The sequence below is a fragment of the Oncorhynchus gorbuscha genome, linkage group LG13, assembly GCF_021184085.1.
Source record: "Oncorhynchus gorbuscha isolate QuinsamMale2020 ecotype Even-year linkage group LG13, OgorEven_v1.0, whole genome shotgun sequence".
Classification (NCBI taxonomy): domain Eukaryota; kingdom Metazoa; phylum Chordata; class Actinopteri; order Salmoniformes; family Salmonidae; genus Oncorhynchus; species Oncorhynchus gorbuscha.
This window is the reverse complement of record NC_060185.1, coordinates 9,007,809-9,031,571: the sequence shown is the minus strand read 5'-3', so window position 1 is coordinate 9,031,571 and position 23,763 is coordinate 9,007,809. Positions and strand designations below refer to the sequence as shown.

The window sequence follows — 23,763 nt, the reverse complement described above, 5'->3', positions numbered from 1 at the left end:
TGTGTGTGTGTGCATACCTGTTGTGTGTGTGTGTGCATACCTGTTGTGTGTGTGTGTGCATACCTGTTGTGTGTGTGTGTGCATACCTGTTGTGTGTGTGTGTGTGCATACCTGTTGTGTGTGTGTGTGTGCATACCTGTTGTGTGTGTGTGTGTGCATACCTGTTGTGTGTGTGTGTGTGTGCATACCTGTTGTGTGTGTGTGTGTGTGCATACCTGTTGTGTGTGTGTGTGTGCATACCTGTTGTGTGTGTGTGTGTGTGCATACCTGTTGTGTGTGTGTGTGTGTGCATACCTGTTGTGTGTGTGTGTGTGTGCATACCTGTTGTGTGTGTGTGTGTGTGCATACCTGTTGTGTGTGTGTGTGTGTGTGCATACCTGTTGTGTGTGTGTGTGTGTGTGCATACCTGTTGTGTGTGTGTGTGTGTGTGTGCATACCTGTTGTGTGTGTGTGTGTGTGTGCATACCTGTTGTGTGTGTGTGTGTGTGTGCATACCTGTTGTGTGTGTGTGTGTGTGTGCATACCTGTTGTGTGTGTGTGTGTGTGTGCATACCTGTTGTGTGTGTGTGTGTGTGTGCATACCTGTTGTGTGTGTGTGTGTGTGTGCATACCTGTTGTGTGTGTGTGCATACCTGTTGTGTGTGTGTGTGTGTGTGCATACCTGTTGTGTGTGTGTGCATACCTGTTGTGTGTGTGTGTGCATACCTGTTGTGTGTGTGTGTGTGTGTGTGCATACCTGTTGTGTGTGTGTGTGTGTGCATACCTGTTGTGTGTGTGTGTGTGTGCATACCTGTTGTGTGTGTGTGCATACCTGTTGTGTGTGTGTGTGTGTGCATACCTGTTGTGTGTGTGTGTGTGTGCATACCTGAAATTAGGGCTCAGCCCTCAGAGTTGATTTATTCTTGCTCACAGATAAAACTGAAGAAATACATTCATAATAATTACTAAACAATTGCAAAACAATCATTTTAAAATCAATAGCATGTAATACATGACATGAATACAGAACAGTTGGAACATTAGAATGTTTTTCCAATTAGAAAATGTAAATATTAAAATTAGATTGAAAAAAAAAATATATATATATATATATATCATTTTGGGAGAAACCATTTTAAGAGCTAGAGTTAATATACAGTCTGACAACAGTGGGTGGAGGTACTGGGTTGGGTGGAGGTACTGGGTTGGGTGGAGGTACTGGGTTGGGTAGAGGTACTGGGTTGGGTGGAGGTACTGGGTTGGGTGGAGGTACTGGGTTGGGTGGAGGTACTGGGTTGGGTGGAGGTACTGGGTTGGGTGGAGGTACTGGGTTGGGTGGAGGTACTGGGTTGGGTGGAGGTACTGGGTTGGGTAGAGGTACTGGGTTGGGTAGAGGTACTGGGTTGGGTAGAGGTACTGGGTTGGTTGGAGGGTACTGGGTTGGGTGGAGGGTACTGGGTTGGGTGGAGGGTACTGGGTTGGGTGGAGGGTACTGGGTTGGGTGGAGGGTACTGGGTTGGGTGGAGGGTACTGGGTTGGGTGGAGGGTACTGGGTTGGGTGGAGGGTACTGGGTTGGGTGGAGGTACTCATTCTCCTCTCCCTTTTTCCAGGTGATCCAGCAGACGAAAACAGGCCGTGCTGAGCTGGAGCTCTTCCCACGCTACCTCCTCTTCCTGCGGCAGCAGCCCGCCACACGCACCCCCCAGTCCAACATCTGGGTTAACATGGGTATGACCAGCCTGAGAATGTTCCCCCAGCATCTCCCCAGAGGTAACGTAAGCCTGCAGCAAGAAAGAGAGAGAGCCTGCTAGGAGCCAACAAACGCTGCTTCTACTACTGTAGTCCACCCCTAATCATGCTGTTATAATGGACTGGTCCGGTCCCCTAATCATGCTGTTATAATGGACTGGTCCGGCCCCTAATCATGCTGTTATAATGGTCTGGTCCGGCCCCTAATCATGCTGTTATAATGGACTGATCCTTCCCCTAATCATGCTGTTATAATGGACTGCTCCGGCATGCCCCTAAAAGGAACTGATCCTGCCCCTAAAAGTAACTGATCCTTCCCCTAATCATGCCCCTAAAATGGACTGCTCCGGCCCCTAATCAAGTTCTTAGAATGGACTGCAGGATGAGTCATGGTCCATAGGGGGGTGGATATGGTGCCCACTGACTGTACTAAAATACCCTGAGAGCCTAACTCTTACTCTTCTGTACGCATAGCCTTGTTGTCACAACAGTGGTGCTATAAAGCTTGACACGCCCTCTGTAAAGCCTACATAGAAAAATAATGATGACATAACAGAAACTGTAAACAACAGCTGATGACATTGCTAGCCAATTAGCCTACTTTAACAGCTGATGACAGTACTAGCCAATTAGCCTACTTTAACAGATTGGTGACAGTGTTTAATTCAGGTGTTAGAGTGGTGCACAGAGACACTGAGGCGTTAGTGGTGCTGCAGAGGCACTATGAGGCGGTAGAGTGGTGCACAGAGACACTGAGGCGTTAGTGGTGCTGCAGAGGCACTATGAGACGGTAGAGTGGTGCACAGAGACACTGAGGCGTTAGTGGTGCTGCAGAGGCACTATGAGACGGTGGTGGTGCAGAGACACTGAGGCGTTAGTGGTGCTGCAGAGGCACTATGAGGCGTTAGTGGTGCTGCAGAGACACTATGAGGCGTTAGTGGTGCTGCAGAGGCACTATGAGGCGTTAGTGGTGCTGCAGAGACACTGAGGCGTTAGTGGTGCTGCAGAGACACTGGAGTGGTGCTGCAGAGGCGTTAGAGTGGTGCTGCAGAGGCACTATGAGGCGTTAGAGTGGTGCTGCAGAGGCACTATGAGGCGTTAGAGTGGTGCTGCAGAGGCACTATGAGGCGTTAGAGTGGTGCTGCAGAGGCACTATGAGGCGTTAGAGTGGTGCTGCAGAGGCACTATGAGGCGTTAGAGTGGTGCTGCAGAGGCACTGAGGCGTTAGTGGTGCTGCAGAGGCACTATGAGGCGGTAGAGTGGTGCACAGAGACACTGAGCGTTAGTGGTGCTGCAGAGGCACTATGAGGCGGTAGTGGTGCACAGAAACACTATGAAGCGTTAGTGGTGCTGCAGAGGCACTATGAAGCGTTAGTGGTGCTGCAGAGGCACTATGAGGCGTTAGTGGTGCTGCAGAGACACTGGAGTGGTGCTGCAGAGGCGTTAGAGTGGTGCTGCAGAGGCACTATGAGGCGTTAGAGTGGTGCTGCAGAGGCACTATGAGGCGTTAGTGGTGCTGCAGAGGCACTATGAGGCGTTAATGGTGCTGCAGAGGCACTATGAGGCGTTAGTGGTGCTGCAGAGGCACTATGAGGCGTTAGTGGTGCTGCAGAGACACTGGAGTGGTGCTGCAGAGACACTATGAGGCGTTAGTGGTGCTGCAGAGGCACTATGAGGCGTTAGTGGTGCTGCAGAGACACTGGAGTGGTGCTGCAGAGGCGTTAGAGTGGTGCTGCAGAGGCACTATGAGGCGTTAGAGTGGTGCTGCAGAGACACTATGAGGCGTTAGAGTGGTGCTGCAGAGGCACTATGAGGCGTTAGTGGTGCTGCAGAGGCGCACTATGAGGCGTTAGAGTGGTGCTGCAGAGGCACTATGAGGCGTTAGTGGTGCTGCAGAGACACTGGAGTGGTGCTGCAGAGGCACTATGAGGCGTTAGTGGTGCTGCAGAGACACTGGAGTGGTGCTGCAGAGGCACTATGAGGCGTTAGTGGTGCTGCAGAGGCACTATGAGGCGGTAGTGGTGATCGAATCGGACTGGTGCTATCAGATATCTGTCCCAGAGGAGTTAGTTTGGCTCCAGGCATGGAAATAATATTATACTGTATTCCATTTATAAATAATCATATATAATATACTGTATTCCATTTATAAATAATCATATATAATATACTGTATTCCATTTATAAATAATCATATATAATATACTGTATTCCATTTATAAATAATCATATATAATATACTGTATTCCATGTATAAATAATCATATATAATAATATACTGTATTCCATTTATAAATAATCATATATAATAATATACTGTATTCCATTTATAAATAATCATATGTAATAATATACTGTATTCCATTTATAAATAATCATATATAATAATATACTGTATTCCATTTATAAATAATCATATATAATAATATACTGTATTCCATTTATAAATAATCATATATAATAATATACTGTATTCCATTTATAAATAATCATATATAATAATATACTGTATTCCATTTATAAATAATCATATATAATAATATACTGTATTCCATTTATAAATAATCATATATAATAATATACTGTATTCCATTTATAAATAATCATATATAATAATATACTGTATTCCATTTATAAATAATCATATATAATATATACTGTATTCCATTTATAAATAATCATATATAATAATATACTGTATTCCATTTATAAATAATCATATATAATAATATACTGTATTCCATTTATAAATAATCATATATAATAATATACTGTATTCCATTTATAAATAATCATATATAATATACTGTATTCCATTTATAAATAATCATATATAATAATATACTGTATTCCATTTATAAATAATCATATATAATATACTGTATTCCATTTATAAATAATCATATATAATATACTGTATTCCATTTATAAATAATCATATATAATATACTGTATTCCATTTATAAATAATCATATATAATAATATACTGTATTCCATTTATAAATAATCATATATAATATACTGTATTCCATTTATAAATAATCATATATAATAATATACTGTATTCCATTTATAAATAATCATATATAATAATATACTGTATTCCATTTATAAATAATCATATATAATAATATACTGTATTCCATTTATAAATAATCATATATAATATACTGTATTCCATTTATAAATAATCATATATAATATACTGTATTCCATTTATAAATAATCATATATAATAATATACTGTATTCCATTTATAAATAATCATATATAATATACTGTATTCCATGTATAAATAATCATATATAATAATATACTGTATTCCATGTATAAATAATCATATATAATAATATACTGTATTCCATGTATAAATAATCATATATAATAATATACTGTATTCCATGTATAAATAATCATATATAATAATATACTGTATTCCATGTATAAATAATCATATATAATAATATACTGTATTCCATTTAAATAATGCTTTTAATAATATACTTTATTCATGCAGCATAATCATATTAATAATATACTGGGCCTCCATGTATAAATAATCCATATCATAATTTGTATTCCAGTGCCATAAATAATCATATATAATAGACATACTGACCGAAAATAATCATAGGCTGTGCTGTATTCCATGAGAATAATCATGTTTACAGCTTTTGTATTCATTCTAAATAATCATTATAAAATATACTTATTCCAATCAATCACATATATATTAAGGTTTGCTTTTAAATAATGTTTTTTACTGGCTATACTTTTAAAAATCATATAATAATCAGTTCCATGTTTTTGTTTTTACTGTTATTTATTAACTGAACTAATATTAATTTTTGTTGACTTATGATTGAATCAGATTTGAATCTTGTGAGTCACTAATGAGTTGATTTTAAATAATCAGTCTTAATTAAATGATTCCATTTATAAAAACCCTTTCTTGCTGCTTCCATTTATAACTAATCCTACATGAGCTGAACTATTCTTTATCTAATCTTAAATAATGTGTGATCTGTGTAAGTCTGTGTAAGTCTGTGTGAGTCTGTATAAATAATGTGTATAGTCTGTGTATTCTGTGTAAATCTGTATAAGTATACTGTATTCTGTATAAATAATCTGTGTAATAATCTGTATTCCATTTATAAATAATCATATATAATAATATCTGTATTCCATTTATAAATAATCATATGTAATAATATCTGTATTCCTTTATAAATAATCTGTGTAATAATATACTGTGTTCCTTTATAAATAATCATCTGTAATAATATCTGTATTCCATTTATAAATAATCGTCTGTAATAATATCTGTGTTCCAGTTATAAATAATCAAGACTTTGGGAGCTTTATAAATAATCCACTAAAGGCTGGAGTGTTTTCCATTTCTAAATAATCGCCCCCTAATAATCTACTGTCACCTTTATCCCTAATCCCTATATAATAATATACTGTATTCCATTTATAAATAATCATGTCTCTCCCCCGATCTCCCCTTATAAATAATCTCTCCCCCATAATATACTGTATTCCATTTATAAATAATCATATATAATAATCCTACTCTATTCCATTTATAAATAATCATATCTCTAATATACTGTATTCCCCCTTATAAATAATCATATATAATCCCCCAACGCTCCTCTGAAATAATCATATATAATAATAGGCTGTTTCCATTTATAAATAATCATCATAGGACATCCACCTTTACCTGTCTATATAATAATATACGTATCAAAAATAATCATATATACATGAGGCTGTATTCCATTTATAAATAATCATATGTGCAACTATACTGTATGTCCACAAAATAATCTATATTATAAGTGATATTTATAAATGACATGAGAAAATATAAATTAATTTATAAATAATCATGTTGAATAATATCCTCATCCAAACCTCCCCCCAGAACGATAATATACTGACCCCATTTCTCCTCCCCCAGAACTATCTGACCCATTTATAAATCCATCCAGAACTAATATACCCTGTATTCCATTTCCCCCACCCAGAACTATCTGACCCTGTTCTCCTCCTCCCCCACCCAGAACTATCTGACCCTGTTCTCCTCCTCCCCCAGAACTATCTGACCCTGTTCTTAATCATCCTCCCCCAGAACTATCTGACCCTATTCTCCTCCCCACCCAGAACTATCTGACCCTGTTCTCCTCCCCCACCCAGAACTACCTGACCCTGTTCTAATCCCCCCACCCAGAACTATCTGACCCTTTCTCCTCCTCCCCCCACCCAGAACTATCTGACCCTCCTGGATGATGAGAACCACATTTGTGGAGGGCCTGAAGATTCAGGACCCAGACAACACCGAGAGCAAGGCTGTGCTGTTCAAAGAACTCTATAATTAACTGAAACTTTATCTGACTGCTGAGTGTGTTGAAATGTAAAGAAAATCACAAACCTGACTGCAAGCTTTGATTTAAAAAGAGAAATTGATTTCATTGATGTGTAAAAACCTTCATCTTGTGTGTTTTTAGTTATTTAACAAAGACATGAGCTGGAAGAAGAGATGTCCTTCATCACCAATGAGTAAAATGGACCGGCATAAAGGTAAAGTGGAACCGTGTCAAAACCCCTTTCTTGCTGCTTCCAGGGCAGCCTAATGGTTAGAGTGAGCTGAACTAGGGCATCCTTGAAATAATGGTTGACTGTGTGAGTCTGTGCAGGGCAGCCTGTGGTTGTGTGAGTCTGTGGCGGCTGGTGCAGCCTGTGTGGTTAGAGTGTAGAGGCGGCTGGGCAGCCTAGTGGTTAGAGTGCGTCTGTGGCGGCTGGGCAGCCTGTGTGGTTAGAGTGTGAGGCGGCTGGGCAGCCTAGTGGTTAGAGTGTCTGGGCGGCAGGGCAGCCTGTGTGGTTAGAGTGTGGGCGGCTGGGCAGCCTAGTGGTTAGAGTGTAGAAGACTTTGGGAGCTGATACCACTAAAGTGAGTGTAGGGGCGGCAGGGCAGCCTAGTGGTTAGAGTGTAGGGGCGGCAGGGCAGCCTATGGTTAGATCTCCCCTAGGGGCGGCAGGGCAGCCTAGTGGTTAGAGTGTCCTCTCGGCAGGGCAGCCTAGTGGTTAGAGTCCAGTAAGGCGGCAGGGCAGCCTAGTGGTTCCTGGCCTAGACAGGCTGGGCAGCCTAGTGGTTAGAGTCAAGGCATCCACCTGCAGCCTGTCTGGTTAGAGTGTCAAAGGCGGCAGGGCAGCCTGTGGTTAGAACAGTGTAGGTGTGCAGGCGGCAGGGCAGCCTATGGTTAGAGTGTAGAGGCGGCAGGGCAGCCTATGGTTAATATAAACGGCAGGGAGCCTAGTGGTTAAACCTCCCCCAGAGGCGGCCTGACAGCCTGTGGTTAGAACTATCTGACCGGCAGGGCAGCCTAGTGGTTCCAGAACTAGACCGGCAGGGCAGCCTAGTGGTTAGAGTGTAGAGGCGGCAGGGCAGCCTAGTGGTTAGAGTGTAGGAACGGCAGGGCAGCCTAGTGGTTAGAACTGTCTGACCCGGTTCTCCTCAGCCTATCTGGTTAGAGTTCTCCTCCCGGCAGAACAGCCTGTGGTTAGAACTATGTGACCCGGCAGGGCAGCCTCCCCCAGTGGTTAGACCCTGGAGGCGGCCCCCAGCCTAGAACTGGTTAGAGTGTTCTCCTCCCAGGGCAGCCTAGTGGTTGACCCTGTTCTCGGCCCCCCAGGGCAGCCTAGTGGTTCTCCTGTCCCCCACCGGCAGAACAGCCCTAGTGGTTGATGAGAACGGCAGGGCAGCTGGAGTGGTTAGAAGATTCAGGACGGCAACAGCCTAGTTTAGAGTGTAGAGGCGGCAAAGAAGCCTAGTGGTTAGAGTGTAACGGCAGGGCAGCTGAGTGGTTGAAATGTAGAGGAAACGGAGGGCAGCCTTGGTTTTAAAAAGTGAAAGGCGGCAGGGCAGCCTTCATCTGGTTAGAGTTTTTAGGCGGCAAAGAGCCTAGTGGTTAGAGTGTAGAGGCGGCAGGGCAGCCTAGTGGTTAGACCGTGTAGAGGCGGCAGGGCAGCCTAGTGGTTAGAGTGTAGAGGCGGCAGGGCAGCCTAGTGGTTAGAGTGTAGAGGCGGCAGGGCAGCCTAGTGGTTAGAGTGTAGAGGCGGCAGGGCAGCCTAGTGGTTAGAGTGTAGAGGCGGCAGGGCAGCCTAGTGGTTAGAGTGTAGAGGCGGCAGGGCAGCCTAGTGGTTAGAGTGTAGAGGCGGCAGGGCAGCCTAGTGGTTAGAGTGTAGAGGCGGCAGGGCAGCCTAGTGGTTAGAGTGTAGGGGCGGCAGGGCAGCCTAGTGGTTAGAGTGTAGGGGCGGCAGGGCAGCCTAGTGGTTAGAGTGTAGAGGCGGCAGGGCAGCCTAGTGGTTAGAGTGTAGAGGCGGCAGGGCAGCCTAGTGGTTAGAGTGTAGGGCGGCAGGGCAGCCTAGTGGTTAGAGTGTAGAGGCGGCAGGGCAGCCTAGTGGTTAGAGTGTAGGGCGGCAGGGCAGCCTAGTGGTTAGAGTGTAGAGGCGGCAGGGCAGCCTAGTGGTTAGAGTGTAGAGGCGGCAGGGCAGCCTAGTGGTTAGAGTGTAGAGGCGGCAGGGCAGCCTAGTGGTTAGAGTGTAGAGGCGGCAGGGCAGCCTAGTGGTTAGAGTGTAGAGGCGGCAGGGCAGCCTAGTGGTTAGAGTGTAGAGGCGGCAGGGCAGCCTAGTGGTTAGAGTGTAGAGGCGGCAGGGCAGCCTAGTGGTTAGAGTGTAGAGGCGGCAGGGCAGCCTAGTGGTTAGAGTGTAGAGGCGGCAGGGCAGCCTAGTGGTTAGAGTGTAGAGGCGGCAGGGCAGCCTAGTGGTTAGAGTGTAGAGGCGGCAGGGCAGCCTAGTGGTTAGAGTGTAGAGGCGGCAGGGCAGCCTAGTGGTTAGAGTGTAGAGGCGGCAGGGCAGCCTAGTGGTTAGAGTGTAGAGGCGGCAGGGCAGCCTAGTGGTTAGAGCGTTGGACTAGTAACCGAAAGGTTGCAAGTTCAAACCCCCGAGCTGACAAGGTACAAATCTGTCGTTCTGCCCCTGAAGAAGGCAGCTAACCCACTGTTCCTAGGCCGTCATTGAAAATAAGAATTTGTTCTTAACTGACTTGCCAAGTTAAATAAAGGTAAAATAAAAATAAAATATATTTTATAAAACATCGGTACATACGTTTACAACGCAGTTATCGAGAGCTTTTACTATTTTAGGATGATATATTTATCTCTAACCTCCCTCCGATTCTCCCCTAAAACCTGTCAAACATGTAAATATTGTAGCCTAATACTGTGCATGTCTACCACCCCCCCCCTCCCCAGTTGCTACGGAGAAGGGTGCCACGGGCCTCAGTAACCTAGGCAACACGTGCTTTATGAACTCTAGTATCCAGTGTGTTAGCAACACCACGCCCCTCACTGACTACTTCATCTCAGGAAGACACCTCTATGAACTCAACAGGTAGGTGTGTGTGTGTGTGTGTGTGTGTGTGTGTGTGTGTGTGTGTGTGTGTGTGTGTGTGTGTGTGTGTGTGTGTGTGTGTGTGTGTGTGTGTGTGTGTGTGTGTGTGTGTGTGTGTGTGTGTGTGTGTGTGTGTGTGTCCGTGTGTGTGTGTCCGTGTGTGTGTGTCCGTGTGTGTGTGTGTCCGTGTGTGTGTTGTGAAAAGTTGAACAGCTCGTTGGCTAGCTTTACTGACTTTGTTATTTTGTGTGTCCAGAACCAACCCCATCGGGATGCGAGGTCACATGGCTAAATGTTACGGAGACCTGCTGATGGAGCTGTGGAGTGGAACACAGAGGAACGTTGCTCCTCTCAAACTCAGGGTGGGTTTATAAATCCTGACATGGATCGTCACAACAGTGGATGGGATTTCCTTACTCCCTGTAGAGGACAACTATGTCCTTAATGTCTCCATGTCTTGTGATATGAGTGGATTGACTAATATGGGCCTCCCGGGTGGCGCAGTGGTTAAGGGCGCTGTACTGCAGCGCCAGCTGTGCCATCAGAGACTCTGGGTTCGCGCCCAGGCTCTGTCGTAACCGGCCGCGACCGGGAGGTCCGTGGGGCGACGCACAATTGGCCTAGCGTCATCCGAGTTAGGGAGGGGTTGGTCGGTAGGGATGTCCTTGTCTCATCGCGCACCAGCAACTCCTGTGGCGGGCCGGGTGCAGTGCACGCTAACCAAGGTTGCCAGGTGCGCGGTGTTTCCTCCGACACATTGGTGCGGCTGGCTTCCGGGTTGGATGTGCGCTGTGTTAAGAAGCAGTGCGGCTTGGTTGGATTGTGTATTGGAGGACGCATGACTTTCAACCTTCGTCTCTCCCGAGCCCGTACGGGAGGTGTAGCGATGAGACAAGATAGTAGCTACTACAACAATTGGACACCACGAAATTTGGGAGAAAAAGAGGTAAAAATAATAAAAAATAATAATAATGTGTTTTTTCTTTTAGCGTCAGCCGGCTACTTTTCCACGTCATTCATGAACTCTGCTTCTTTTCATTTAAAATCTTCCAATTTTCTAGTCAGGAAAGTCCTGTATAGCCTTCTCCCACAAGAAGGAACGATATACATTTTCTAGTGACCTCTTTGTTGATGGTGTAGGCTGTCAGTCATGACAGGGAAGATGCTGGTTGGTCACTCTGCTGTCTGTCCCGCCTCTCGGTGCCTGTGTTATCTTTGTGCGCTCTGGTTGGCTGCGGTCAAATTTATTTTCGTGATCCTATAGGCCTAGACAATATCCAAAACATCTAGCAATACGCTGAATTCATACATTATCAGCCATTTGAATTGTAAAGTCATGTCTTTCTACACAATACCACAACTCATTTTTACCAATCTGAGGTAAAGTCGTAAAAAAGTATTCAATAATTTAGCTGTGTATTTCCGATGGAATCAAAGCATTAGAATAGAGCTCGTTTGGCGTAGTGGTTGTGCCACTAGAGATCCTGGTTCGAGTCCAGGCTCTGTCCGCAGACGGCCGCGACCCAGGAGACCCATGAGTGGCGGAGCACAATTGGCCCAGCGTCGTCCGGGTTAGAGGAGGGTTTGGCCCAGCGTCGTCCGGGTTAGAGGAGGGTTTGGCCCAGCGTCGTCCGGGTTAGAGGAGGGTTTGGCCCAGCGTCGTCCGGGTTAGAGGAGGGTTTGGCCCAGCGTCGTCCGGGTTAGAAGAGGGTTTGGCCCAGCGTCGTCCGGGTTAGAGGAGGGTTTGGCCCAGCGTCGTCCGGGTTAGAGGAGGGTTTGGCCCAGCGTCGTCCGGGTTAGAGGAGGGTTTGGCCCAGCGTCGTCCGGGTTAGAGGAGGGTTTGGCCCAGCGTCGTCCGGGTTAGGGAGGGTTTGGCCCAGCATCGTCCGGGTTAGGGGGGGTTTGGCCCAGCATCGTCCGGGTTGGAGGAGGGTTTGGCCCAGCATCGTCCGGGTTGGAGGGGGGGTTTGGCCCAGCGTCGTCCGGGTTAGGGGAGGGTTTGGCCCAGCGTCGTCCGGGTTAGGGGAGGGTTTGGCCCACCGTCGTCCGGGTTAGGGGAGGGTTTGGCCCAGCGTCGTCCGGGTTAGGGGAGGGTTTGGCCCAGCGTCGTCCGGGTTAGAAGGGGTTTGGCCCAGCGTCGTCCGGGTTAGAGGAGGGTTTGGCCCAGCGTCGTCCGGGTTAGAGGAGGGTTTGGCCCAGCGTCGTCCGGGTTAGGGGAGGGTTTGGCCCAGCGTCGTCCGGGTTAGAGGAGGGTTTGGCCCAGCGTCGTCCGGGTTGGAGGAGGGTTTGGCCCAGCGTCGTCCGGGTTAGGGGAGGGTTTGGCCCAGCGTCGTCCGGGTTAGGGGAGGGTTTGGCCCAGCGTCGTCCGGGTTAGGGGAGGGTTTGGCCCAGCGTCGTCCGGGTTAGGGGAGGGTTTGGCCCAGCGTCGTCCGGGTTAGGGAGGGTTTGGCCCAGCGTCGTCCGGGTTAGGGGAGGGTTTGGCCCAGCGTCGTCCGGGTTAGGGGGGGTTTGGCCCAGCGTCGTCCGGGTTAGGGGGGGTTTGGCCCAGCGTCGTCCGGGTTGGAGGAGGGTTTGGCCCAGCGTCGTCCGGGTTAGGGGAGGGTTTGGCCCAGCGTCGTCCGGGTTAGGGGAGGGTTTGGCCCAGCGTCGTCCGGGTTAGGGGAGGGTTTGGCCCAGCGTCGTCCGGGTTAGGGGAGGGTTTGGCCCAGCGTCGTCCGGGTTAGGGGAGGGTTTGGCCCAGCGTCGTCCGGGTTAGAGGAGGGTTTGGCCCGGAAGGGATGTCCTTGTCCAATCACTCACTAGCGACTCCTGTGGCGGGCCGGGCGCAGTGCACGCTGACACGGTCGGCAGGTGAACGGTGTTTCCTCCGATACATTGGTGCTGCTGGCTTCCGGGTTAAGTGGGCATTTTTGTCAAGAAGCAGTCTTTTTTTTCACCATTCGGATCAGCTCTGAAGAAGATCTCATGTGATTGGTCAAAATAAACATTTGTGGGGGAAAAATTATCAGAATTGGTCAGCTTGTGGTAACGTAGTCATTGTGACATGAATGAATTGACTGTGTGGTTGTCTCACTACCGCCCCCTGTAGTGGACGATAGCGAAGTACGCCCCACGGTTCAACGGCTTCCAGCAGCAGGACAGTCAGGAGCTTCTGGCCTTCCTATTGGACGGTCTCCATGAGGACCTGAACAGAGTGCATGAGAAACCCTACGTAGAGCTGAAGGACAGCAACGGACGACCCGACTGGGAGGTCGCCTTAGAGGTCAGAGTTCAATCAATAAACCAAAACATACACGCACAACTTCACACACACACACACACACGCACACAGTCAACCAATACACACAAGTACAATCAAATCAATCTTTATTTTCTCAGAGAGATTTTTTCCAGTGTTAATAATATGGAAAAAATCAAAATCGATCAACTAAAAAAGGAAAAGGAAAAACTAGACTGTTTAGTAACATTCACCAATCATCATACAGCACTACATCATCATCATCGTCCTCAGGAGCATCTTCTGGCAGCCATCTTGGGTGTCTAGAGACCAGGAGAGAGTCAATGAAAGTCAGCCCATCCACTAAGCACTTCTTAAGGAGTGGATGACCTGTGAAATGTATTGATATACAGTTAATGAACAGTGTGTATGTGTGCGCGTGTGTTTATAGGAGTAATTAGCAGCATTAGTGCTGTGTGTGTGTGTTTTACATCTCTGTGTGTGTGTGTGTGTGTGTGTGTGTGTGTGTGTGTGTGTGTGTGTGTGTGTGTGTGTGTGTGTGTGTGTGTGTGTGTGTGTGTGTTCCACATCTCTCTATGGCTCCGTGTGTGTGTGTGTGTTCCAATCTCACTATGGCTCCGTGTGTGTGTTTCCACATCTCTCTATGGTTCCGTGTGTGTGTGTTCCTCGTCAGGCATGGGAGAACCACTTGTGTGTGTGTGTGTTCCACATCTCTCTATGGTTCCGTGTGTGTTCCACATCTCTCTATGGTTCCGTGTGTGTGTGTTCCTCGTCAGGCATGGGAGAACCACTTGTGTGTGTTTTACGTCTCTCTATGGTTCCGTGTGTGTGTGTTCCACATCTCTCTATGGTTCCGTGTGTGTGTGTTCCACATCTCTCTATGGTTCCGTGTGTGTGTGTTTTACGTCTCTCTATGGTTCCGTGTGTGTGTGTGTTTTACATCTCTCTATGGTTCCGTGTGTGTGTGTTCCACATCTCTCTATGGTTCTGTGTGTGTGTGTTTTACGTCTCTCTATGGTTCCGTGTGTGTGTGTGTTTTACATCTCTCTATGGTTCCGTGTGTGTGTGTTCCACATCTCTCTATGGTTCCGTGTGTGTGTGTGTTCCACATCTCTCTATGGTTCCGTGTGTGTGTGTGTTACATCTCTCTATGGTTCCGTGTGTGTGTTCCACATCTCTCTATGGTTCCGTGTGTGTGTGTGTTCCACATCTCTCTATGGTTCCGTGTGTGTGTGTGTTCCACATCTCTCTATGGTTCCGTGTGTGTGTGTTTTACATCTCTCTATGGTTCCGTGTGTGTTCCTCGTCAGGCGTGGGAGAACCACTTGCGGCGGAACCGGTCCATCGTGGTGGATCTGTTTCACGGCCAGCTCAAGTCCCAGGTCAAGTGTAAGTCGTGTGGTCACATCAGCGCTCTATGGTTCAACTTCCTGTCTTTACCCCTCCCCATGGACAGCTCCATGCACCTGGAGATCACTGGTGAGGACCTGGGACTCAATACCCTGGTGGGGGAGGACCTGGGACTCAATACCCTGGAAAGGGGTGGGGGGTTTGTCCCTGGAAAGGGGTGGGGGGTTTGTCCCTGGAAAGGGGTGGGGGGTTTGTCCCTGGAAAGGGGTGGGGGTTTGTCCCTGGAAAGGGGTGGGGGGTTTGTCCCTGGAAAGGGGTGGGGGGGTTTGTCCCTGGAAAGGGGTGGGAGGGTTTGATTTCTGTGGACATGATTTCCGGGTGGTGAGTTGGTTTTCGTCTTAATTGACCTCAACAGTTTGCCAGAGGAGTTAGTAGATAGTAGCTCTATGTGAACTGGGAGGAAATTACCTCACTATGCAGTGAGTTTGCCAGAGGAGAGGGTTTTGAAAATGATTTTTCCTGCACACTTCCTTCCCCTGGTGGCAGTGGCAGGTAGCCTGGTGGTTAGAGGAGGCAGGTAGCCTGGTGGTTAGAGGAGGCAGGTAGCCTGGTGGTTAGAGGAGGCAGGTAGCCTGGTGGTTAGAGGAGGCAGGTAGCCTGGTGGTTAGAGGAGGCAGGTAGCCTGGTGGTTAGAGGAGGCAGGTAGCCTGGTGGTTAGAGGAGGCAGGTAGCCTGGTGGTTAGAGGAGGCAGGTAGCCTGGTGGTTAGAGGAGGCAGGTAGCCTGGTGGTTAGAGGAGGCAGGTAGCCTGGTGGTTAGAGGAGGCAGGTAGCCTGGTGGTTAGAGGAGGCAGGTAGCCTGGTGGTTAGAGGAGGCAGGTAGCCTGGTGGTTAGAGGAGGCAGGTAGCCTGGTGGTTAGAGGAGGCAGGTAGCCTGGTGGTTAGAGGAGGCAGGTAGCCTGGTGGTTAGAGGAGGCAGGTAGCCTGGTGGTTAGAGGAGGCAGGTAGCCTGGTGGTTAGAGGAGGCAGGTAGCCTGGTGGTTAGAGGAGGCAGGTAGCCTGGTGGTTAGAGGAGGCAGGTAGCCTGGTGGTTAGAGGAGGCAGGTAGCCTGGTGGTTAGAGGAGGCGGGTAGCCTGGTGGTTAGAGGAGGCGGGTAGCCTGGTGGTTAGAGGAGGCGGGTAGCCTGGTGGTTAGAGGAGGCGGGTAGCCTGGTGGTTAGAGGAGGCGGGTAGCCTGGTGGTTAGAGGAGGCGGGTAGCCTGGTGGTTAGAGGAGGCGGGTAGCCTGGTGGTTAGAGGAGGCGGGTAGCCTGGTGGTTAGAGGAGGCGGGTAGCCTGGTGGTTAGAGGAGGCGGGTAGCCTGGTGGTTAGAGGAGGCGGGTAGCCTGGTGGTTAGAGGAGGCGGGTAGCCTGGTGGTTAGAGGAGGCGGGTAGCCTGGTGGTTAGAGGAGGCGGGTAGCCTGGTGGTTAGAGGAGGCGGGTAGCCTGGTGGTTAGAGGAGGCGGGTAGCCTGGTGGTTAGAGGAGGCGGGTAGCCTGGTGGTTAGAGGAGGCGGGTAGCTTGGTGGTTAGAGGAGGCGGGTAGCCTGGTGGTTAGAGGAGGCGGGTAGCCTGGTGGTTAGAGGAGGCGGGTAGCCTGGTGGTTAGAGGAGGCGGGTAGCCTGGTGGTTAGAGGATCGGGTAGCCTGGTGGTTAGAGGAGGCGGGTAGCCTGGTGGTTAGAGGAGGCGGGTAGCCTGGTGGTTAGAGGAGGCGGGTAGCCTGGTGGTTAGAGGAGGCGGGGTAGCCTGGTGGTTCCGGGGTAGCCTGGTGGTTAGAGGAGGCGGGGTAGCCTGGTGGTTAGAGGAGGCGGGGTAGCCTGGTGGTTAGAGGAGGCGGGGTAGCCTGGTGGTTAGAGGAGGCGGGGTAGCCTGGTGGTTAGAGGAGGCGGGGTAGCCTGGTGGTTAGAGGAGGCGGGGTAGCCTGGTGGTTAGAGGAGGCGGGGTAGCCTGGTGGTTAGAGGAGGCGGGGTAGCCTGGTGGTTAGAGGAGGCGGGGTAGCCTGGTGGTTAGAGGAGGCGGGGTAGCCTGGTGGTTAGAGGAGGCGGGGTAGCCTGGTGGTTAGAGGAGGCAGGCGGGGTAGCCTGGTGGTTAGAGGAGGCAGGCGGGGTAGCCTGGTGGTTAGAGGAGGCAGGCGGGGTAGCCTGGTGGTTAGAGGAGGCAGGCGGGGTAGCCTGGTGGTTAGAGGAGGCAGGCAGGGTAGCCTGGTGGTTAGAGGAGGCAGGCAGGGTAGCCTGGTGGTTAGAGGAGGCGGGTAGCCTGGTGGTTAGAGGAGGCGGGTAGCCTGGTGGTTAGAGGAGGCGGGTAGCCTGGTGGTTAGAGGAGGCGGGTAGCCTGGTGGTTAGAGGAGGCGGGTAGCCTGGTGGTTAGAGGAGGCGGGTAGCCTGGTGGTTAGAGGAGGCGGGTAGCCTGGTGGTTAGAGGAGGCAGGCAGGGTAGCCTGGTGGTTAGAGGAGGCAGGCAGGGTAGCCTGGTGGTTAGAGGAGGCAGGCAGGGTAGCCTGGTGGTTAGAGGAGGCAGGCAGGGTAGCCTGGTGGTTAGAGGAGGCAGGCAGGGTAGCCTGGTGGTTAGAGGAGGCAGGCAGGGTAGCCTGGTGGTTAGAGGAGGCAGGCAGGGTAGCCTGGTGGTTAGAGGAGGCAGGCAGGGTAGCCTGGTGGTTAGAGGAGGCAGGCAGGGTAGCCTGGTGGTTAGAGGAGGCAGGCAGGGTAGCCTGGTGGTTAGAGGAGGCAGGCAGGGTAGCCTGGTGGTTAGAGGAGGCAGGCAGGGTAGCCTGGTGGTTAGTAGCCTGGTGGTTAGAGGAGGCAGGCAGGGTAGCCTGGTGGTTGTCCAGGGTAGCCTGGTGGTTAGAGGAGGCAGGCAGGGTAGCCTGGTGGTTAGAGGAGGCAGGCAGGGTAGCCTGGTGGTTAGAGGAGGCAGGCAGGGGCCTGGTGGTTAGAGGAGGCAGGCAGGGTAGCCTGGTGGTTAGAGGAGGCAGGCAGGGTAGCCTGGTGGTTAGAGGAGGCAGGCAGGGTAGCCTGGTGGTTAGAGGAGGCAGGCAGGGTAGCCTGGTGGTTAGAGGAGGCAGGCAGGGTAGCCTGGTGGTTAGAGGAGGCAGGCAGGGTAGCCTGGTGGTTAGAGGAGGCAGGCAGGGTAGCCTGGTGGTTAGAGGAGGCAGGCAGGGTAGCCTGGTGGTTAGAGGAGGCAGGCAGGGTAGCCTGGTGGTTAGAGGAGGCAGGCAGGGTAGCCTGGTGGTTAGAGGAGGCAGGCAGGGTAGCCTGGTGGTTAGAGGAGGCAGGCAGGGTAGCCTGGTGGTTAGAGGAGGCAGGCAGGGTAGCCTGGTGGTTAGAGGAGGCAGGCAGGGTAGCCTGGTGGTTAGAGGAGGCAGGCAGGGTAGCCTGGTGGTTAGAGGAGGCAGGCAGGGTAGCCTGGTGGTTAGAGGAGGCAGGCAGGGTAGCCTGGTGGTTAGAGGCAGGGTAGCCTGGTGGTTAGAGGCAGGTAGCCTGGTGGTTAGAGGAGGAGGGTAGCCTGGTGGTTAGAGGAGGAGGGTAGCCTGGTGGTTAGAGGAGGCGGGTAGCCTGGTGGTTAGAGGAGGCAGGGTAGCCTGGTGGTTAGAGGAGGCAGGCAGGGTAGCCTGGTGGTTAGAGGAGGCAGGCAGGGTAGCCTGGTGGTTAGAGGCAGGTAGCCTAGTGGTTAGAGGAGGAGGGTAGCCTGGTGGTTAGAGGAGGCAGGTAGCCTGGTGGTTAGAGGAGGCAGGGTAGCCTGGTGGTTAGAGGAGGCAGGCAGGGTAGCCTGGTGGTTAGAGGAGGCAGGCAGGGTAGCCTGGTGGTTAGAGGAGGCAGGCAGGGTAGCCTGGTGGTTAGAGGAGGCAGGCAGGGTAGGCTGGTGGTTAGAGGAGGCGGGTAGCCTGGTGGTTAGAGGAGGCGGGTAGCCTGGTGGTTAGAGGCAGGGTAGCCTGGTGGTTAGAGGCAGGTAGCCTGGTGGTTAGAGGAGGAGGGTAGCCTGGTGGTTAGAGGAGGAGGGTAGCCTGGTGGTTAGAGGAGGCAGGTAGCCTGGTGGTTAGAGGAGGCAGGGTAGCCTGGTGGTTAGAGGAGGCAGGCAGGGTAGCCTGGTGGTTAGAGGAGGCAGGCAGGGTAGCCTGGTGGTTAGAGGCAGGTAGCCTAGTGGTTAGAGGAGGAGGGTAGCCTGGTGGTTAGAGGAGGAGGGTAGCCTGGTGGTTAGAGGAGGAGGGTAGCCTGGTGGTTAGAGGAGGCAGGGTAGCCTGGTGGTTAGAGGAGGCAGGCAGGGTAGCCTGGTGGTTAGAGGAGGCAGGGGTAGCCTGGTGGTTAGAGGAGGCAGGCAGGGTAGCCTGGTGGTTAGAGGAGGGCAGGGTAGGCTGGTGGTTAGAGGAGGCAGGGTAGGCTGGTGGTTAGAGGAGGCAGGGTAGGCTGGTGGTTAGAGGAGGCGGGTAGCCTGGTGGTTAGAGGAGGCAGGTAGCCTGGTGGTTAGAGGAGGCGGGTAGCCTGGTGGTTAGAGGAGGCAGGTAGCCTGGTGGTTAGAGGAGGCAGGTAGCCTGGTGGTTAGAGGAGGCAGGTAGCCTGGTGGTTAGAGGAGGCAGGTAGCCTAGTGGTTAGAGGAGGCAGGTAGCCTAGTGGTTAGAGGAGGCAGGTAGCCTAGTGGTTAGAGGAGGCAGGTAGCCTAGTGGTTAGAGGAGGCAGGTAGCCTAGTGGTTAGAGCGTTGGACTAGTAACCGAAAGATTGCAAGATCGAATCCCCGAGCTGACAAGGTAAAAATCTGTCGTTCTGCCCCTTGAACAAAGCAGTTAACCCACTGTTCCTAGGCCGTCATTGCAAATAACAATTTGTTCTTAACTGACTTGCCTGGTTAAATAAAGATTAAATAAATAAATAAAATAAACCTGAGAATGGTGCAGGTCCTTAAAAGAAGCCAAGCAGCAGCCCGTTTCCCCAGATCTCAATTAATAGCAAATCATATCCTTCTAGACAGTAATATAATTATAATAATAATAATAATAATAATCACTGGGAAATATGCATTTTTCTATTCACTTCCTGGAGTGAATGCATTGTCTGTCTCTGTGTCTCTCTCTCTGTGTGTCTCTCTCTCTGTGTGTCTCTCTCTCTGTGTGTCTCTGTGTGTCTCTCTCTCTGTGTGTCTCTCTCTCTGTGTGTCTCTCTCTCTGTGTGTCTCTCTCTGTGTGTCTCTCTCTCTCTCTCTCTCTCTCTCTCTCTCTCTGTCTCTCTCTCTCTCTCTCTCTCTCTCTCTCTCTCTCTCTCTCTCTCTCTCTCTCTCTCTCTCTCTCTCTCTCTCTCTCTGTCTCTCTCTCTGTCTCTCTGTCTCTCTGTCTCTCTCTCTCTCTCTCTCTCTCTCTCTCTCTCTCTCTCTCTCTCTCTCTCTGTCTCTCTCTCTCTCTCTCTCTCTCTGTGTCTCTCTCTCTCTCTCTCTCTCTGTCTCTCTCTCTGTGTATCTCTCTCTCTCTCTCTCTGTGTCTCTGTCTCTCTGTGTATCTCTCTGTCTCTCTGTGTCTCTCTCTCTCTCTCTGTGTCTCTCTCTCTCTCTCTCTCTCTCTCTGTCTCTGTCTCTGTCTCTGTCTCTGTCTCTGTCTCTGTCTCTCTCTGTCTCAGTCATTATGCTGGATGGTTCTACCCCTGTACGGTTCGGCCTGAGGCTCAACATGGATGACAAGTACACCGGTCTGAAGAAACAGCTGAGTGAACTGTGTAGTCTGAAACCAGAACAGATACTACTGGCTGAGGTCCACACCTCCAACATCAAGGTACACACACACACACACACACACACACACACACACACACACACACACACACACACACACACACACACACACACACACACACACACACACACACACACACACACACACACACACACAATAGTCCAATACAGAGAGAAGCAATAGTACTAATTGTTTTTGTGTGCTGTAGAACTTCCCTCAGGATAATCATAAGGTGCGTCTGTCGGTGAACGGCTTCCTGTGTGCGTTTGAGATCCCTGTGCCAGGCTCCCCCAGTTCCCTCACCTCTCCAACACAGACAGGTGAGAACCTCCTACGCTAGAGGCTGGTAGAATGTAACACACACTGCTTCTAGAGGCTGATAGAATGTAACGCGCTGCTTCTAGAGGCTGGTAGAATGTAACACACACTGCTTCTAGAGGCTAGTAGAATGTAACACGCTGCTTCTAGAGGCTGGTAGAATGTAACACGCTGCTTCTAGAGGCTGGTAGAATGTAACACACACTGCTTCTAGAGGCTGGTAGAATGTAACGCGCTGCTTCTAGAGGCTGGTAGAATGTAACACACACTGCTTCTAGAGGCTAGTAGAATGTAACGCGCTGCTTCTAGAGGCTAGTAGAATGTAACGCGCTGCTTCTAGAGGCTGGTAGAATGTAACATGCTGCTTCTAGAGGCTGGTAGAATGTAACACGCTGCTTCTAGAGGCTGGTAGAATGTAACACGCTGCTTCTAGAGGCTGGTAGAATGTAGCACGCTGCTTCTAGAGGCTGGTAGAATGTAACGCGCTGCTTCTAGAGGCTGGTAGAATGTAACACGCTGCTTCTAGAGGCTAGTAGAATGTAACGCGCTGCTTCTAGAGGCTAGTAGAATGTAACACACACTGCTTCTAGAGGCTGGTAGAATGTAACACACGCTGCTTCTAGAGGCTGGTAGAATGTAACACACGCTGCTTCTAGAGGCTGGTAGAATGTAACACACGCTGCTTCTAGAGGCTGGTAGAATGTAACACGCTGCTTCTAGAGGCTGGTAGAATGTAACACGCTGCTTCTAGAGGCTGGTAGAATGTAACACGCTGCTTCTAGAGGCTGGTAGAATGTAACACGCTGCTTCTAGAGGCTGGTAGAATGTAACACACTGCTTCTAGGGGTGGGTACTGTACTGTACCTCTCCTTATGACCTTAACCCTACTCCTCACAGTCACATGATAAACCAACTCACTGTTTCCGGAAGGGCTCTCTGACATGTCTGTCTGTAACATCTCTCCAGACATCACCCCTGTGCCCATGGTTAACGGGGTGGGGGTGGCAGCGCATCCTGATGCTAAGCCTGGTCTGATCTCCAACGGCATGCCCAGCACCATGGTGCACTGCAGAGAGACCACAGAGAGAAGCCTGGCCAACGGACACGTGTCCCCCGCCCAGGACAGCCCCTTCATCGGGTACATCATCGCCATGCACAGGAAGATGGTGGGTCCCACAGAATAAAATATTTTACACAATAAATAGAATAGAATGTTTTATATATATATATATAATTTGTTTGTTTACTCACTCACTCTCACTGGCCAGTTTATTAGGTACACCCATCTATTACTGTGTTGGACCCCCTTTAGCCTCCAGAACAGCTTGAATTATTTGGGGCATTCTACAAGGTTTCAGAAACGTTTCACAGGGATGTTGGTCCATGCTGACGCGATGGCATCACGCAGTTGCTGCAGATTAGATGGTGGTACATTCATGCTGCCAATAGCCCTTTCCATCTCATCCCATTATGCTCTATTGGGTTGTGGACTGGGGCATGACCGGGACCTGACCGGGGCCTGACCTGGCCCCTCGTGTAAACTGAACTCGCTGTCATGTTCCAGGTGATGTTTTTCACCTCCTCAATTTGTCCAGTGTTGGTGGTGGCGTGCCCACTGGAGCCGATTCTTCTTGTTTTTAGCTGATGGGACTGGAACCCAGTGTGGTCGTCTGCTGCAACAGCCCATCCGTGACGAAGACCGATAAGTTGTGCGATCCGAGATGCCGTTCTGCACACCTCTGTTGTACTGCACTGTTATTAGTCTGTTCGTGGCCCTCCTGTTAGCTCGAACCATTCCTGCCATTCACCTCGGACTTCTCTCATCAACGAGCTGTTTTCATCCACAGGGCTGGCGCTGACTGGTCTGACTTCTCTCATCAACGAGCTGTTTTCATCCACAGGACTGGCGCTGACTGGATGTTTTTTGTCTGCAGCACTGTTCTCTGTAAACCCTAGATACTGTCGTGTGTGGAAGGTCCAGGAAGGTGTCTATTTGAGGTACTGGATCTGGCACGCCTGACACCGACGATCATACTACGCTCAGTCGCTTGGGTGACTCGTTTTGCCCATTCTAATGTTCAATCTAACAGTGACTGAATGTCTCGATGCCTTCCTGCTTTATATAACAAGCCAGAGCTACGTGACTCTTCCGGTTTCCTCCAGAATGTTCACAAGGTCCTTTGCTGTTGTTCTGGGATTGATTTGCACTTTTCGCACCAACGTACGTTCACCTCTAGGAGACAGAACGCTTCTCCTTCCTGAGCAGTAGGACGGCTGTGTGGTCCTGGGGTGTTTATACTTGTGAACTATTGTTTGTACAGATGAATGTGGTACCTTCAGGCGTTTGGAAATTGCTCCCAAGGATGAATCAGACTTGTGGAGGTCTACAATTTTTTTTCTGAGGTCTTGGCTGATTTCTTTAGATTTTCCCATGATGTCAAGCAAAGAGGCACTGAGTTTGAAGGTAGGCCTTGAAATACATCCACAGGTAAACCTCCAATTGACTCAAATGATGTCAATTAGCCTATCAGAAGCTTCTAAAGCCATGACATCCTTTTCTGGAATCCAAGCTGTTTAAAGGCACAGTCAACTTAGTGTATGTAAACTGACCCACTGGAATTGTGATACAGTGAAATATAACTGAAATAATCCGTCTGTAAACAATTGTTGGAAAAATTACGTAGATTTCCTAACCGACTTGCCAAAACTATAGTTTGTTATCACGAATGTGTGGAGTGGTTGAAAATGAGTTTTAATGTGTATGTGAACTTCCGACTTCAAGTGTGTGTGTATAGAACCAGTCAAAAGTTTGGGCACCCCTACTCGTTCAAGGGTTTTTCTTTATTATTACTATTTTCTACATTGTAGAATAATAGTGAAGACATCAACACAATTAAATAAGATGTATGGAGTCATGTAGT

The 23,763-nt window shown here is 49.5% G+C and overlaps 1 protein-coding gene across 1 annotated transcript in view; it reads left to right on the top strand.

Moving 5' to 3' along the window:
• Positions 1-23,763, top strand: part of LOC123993837 (ubiquitin carboxyl-terminal hydrolase 32-like) — a 136,928-nt gene that overhangs the window by 86,611 nt on the left and 26,554 nt on the right. Inside the window, exons 16-24 of the mRNA XM_046296304.1 lie at positions 1,591-1,755; positions 7,247-7,319; positions 10,052-10,190; positions 10,447-10,552; positions 13,279-13,452; positions 14,739-14,907; positions 20,412-20,563; positions 20,733-20,844; positions 21,809-22,008. Of these exons, the coding sequence (XP_046152260.1) occupies positions 1,591-1,755; positions 7,247-7,319; positions 10,052-10,190; positions 10,447-10,552; positions 13,279-13,452; positions 14,739-14,907; positions 20,412-20,563; positions 20,733-20,844; positions 21,809-22,008 (1,290 nt within the window). The remainder of the gene's footprint in view (positions 1-1,590; positions 1,756-7,246; positions 7,320-10,051; positions 10,191-10,446; positions 10,553-13,278; positions 13,453-14,738; positions 14,908-20,411; positions 20,564-20,732; positions 20,845-21,808; positions 22,009-23,763) is intronic.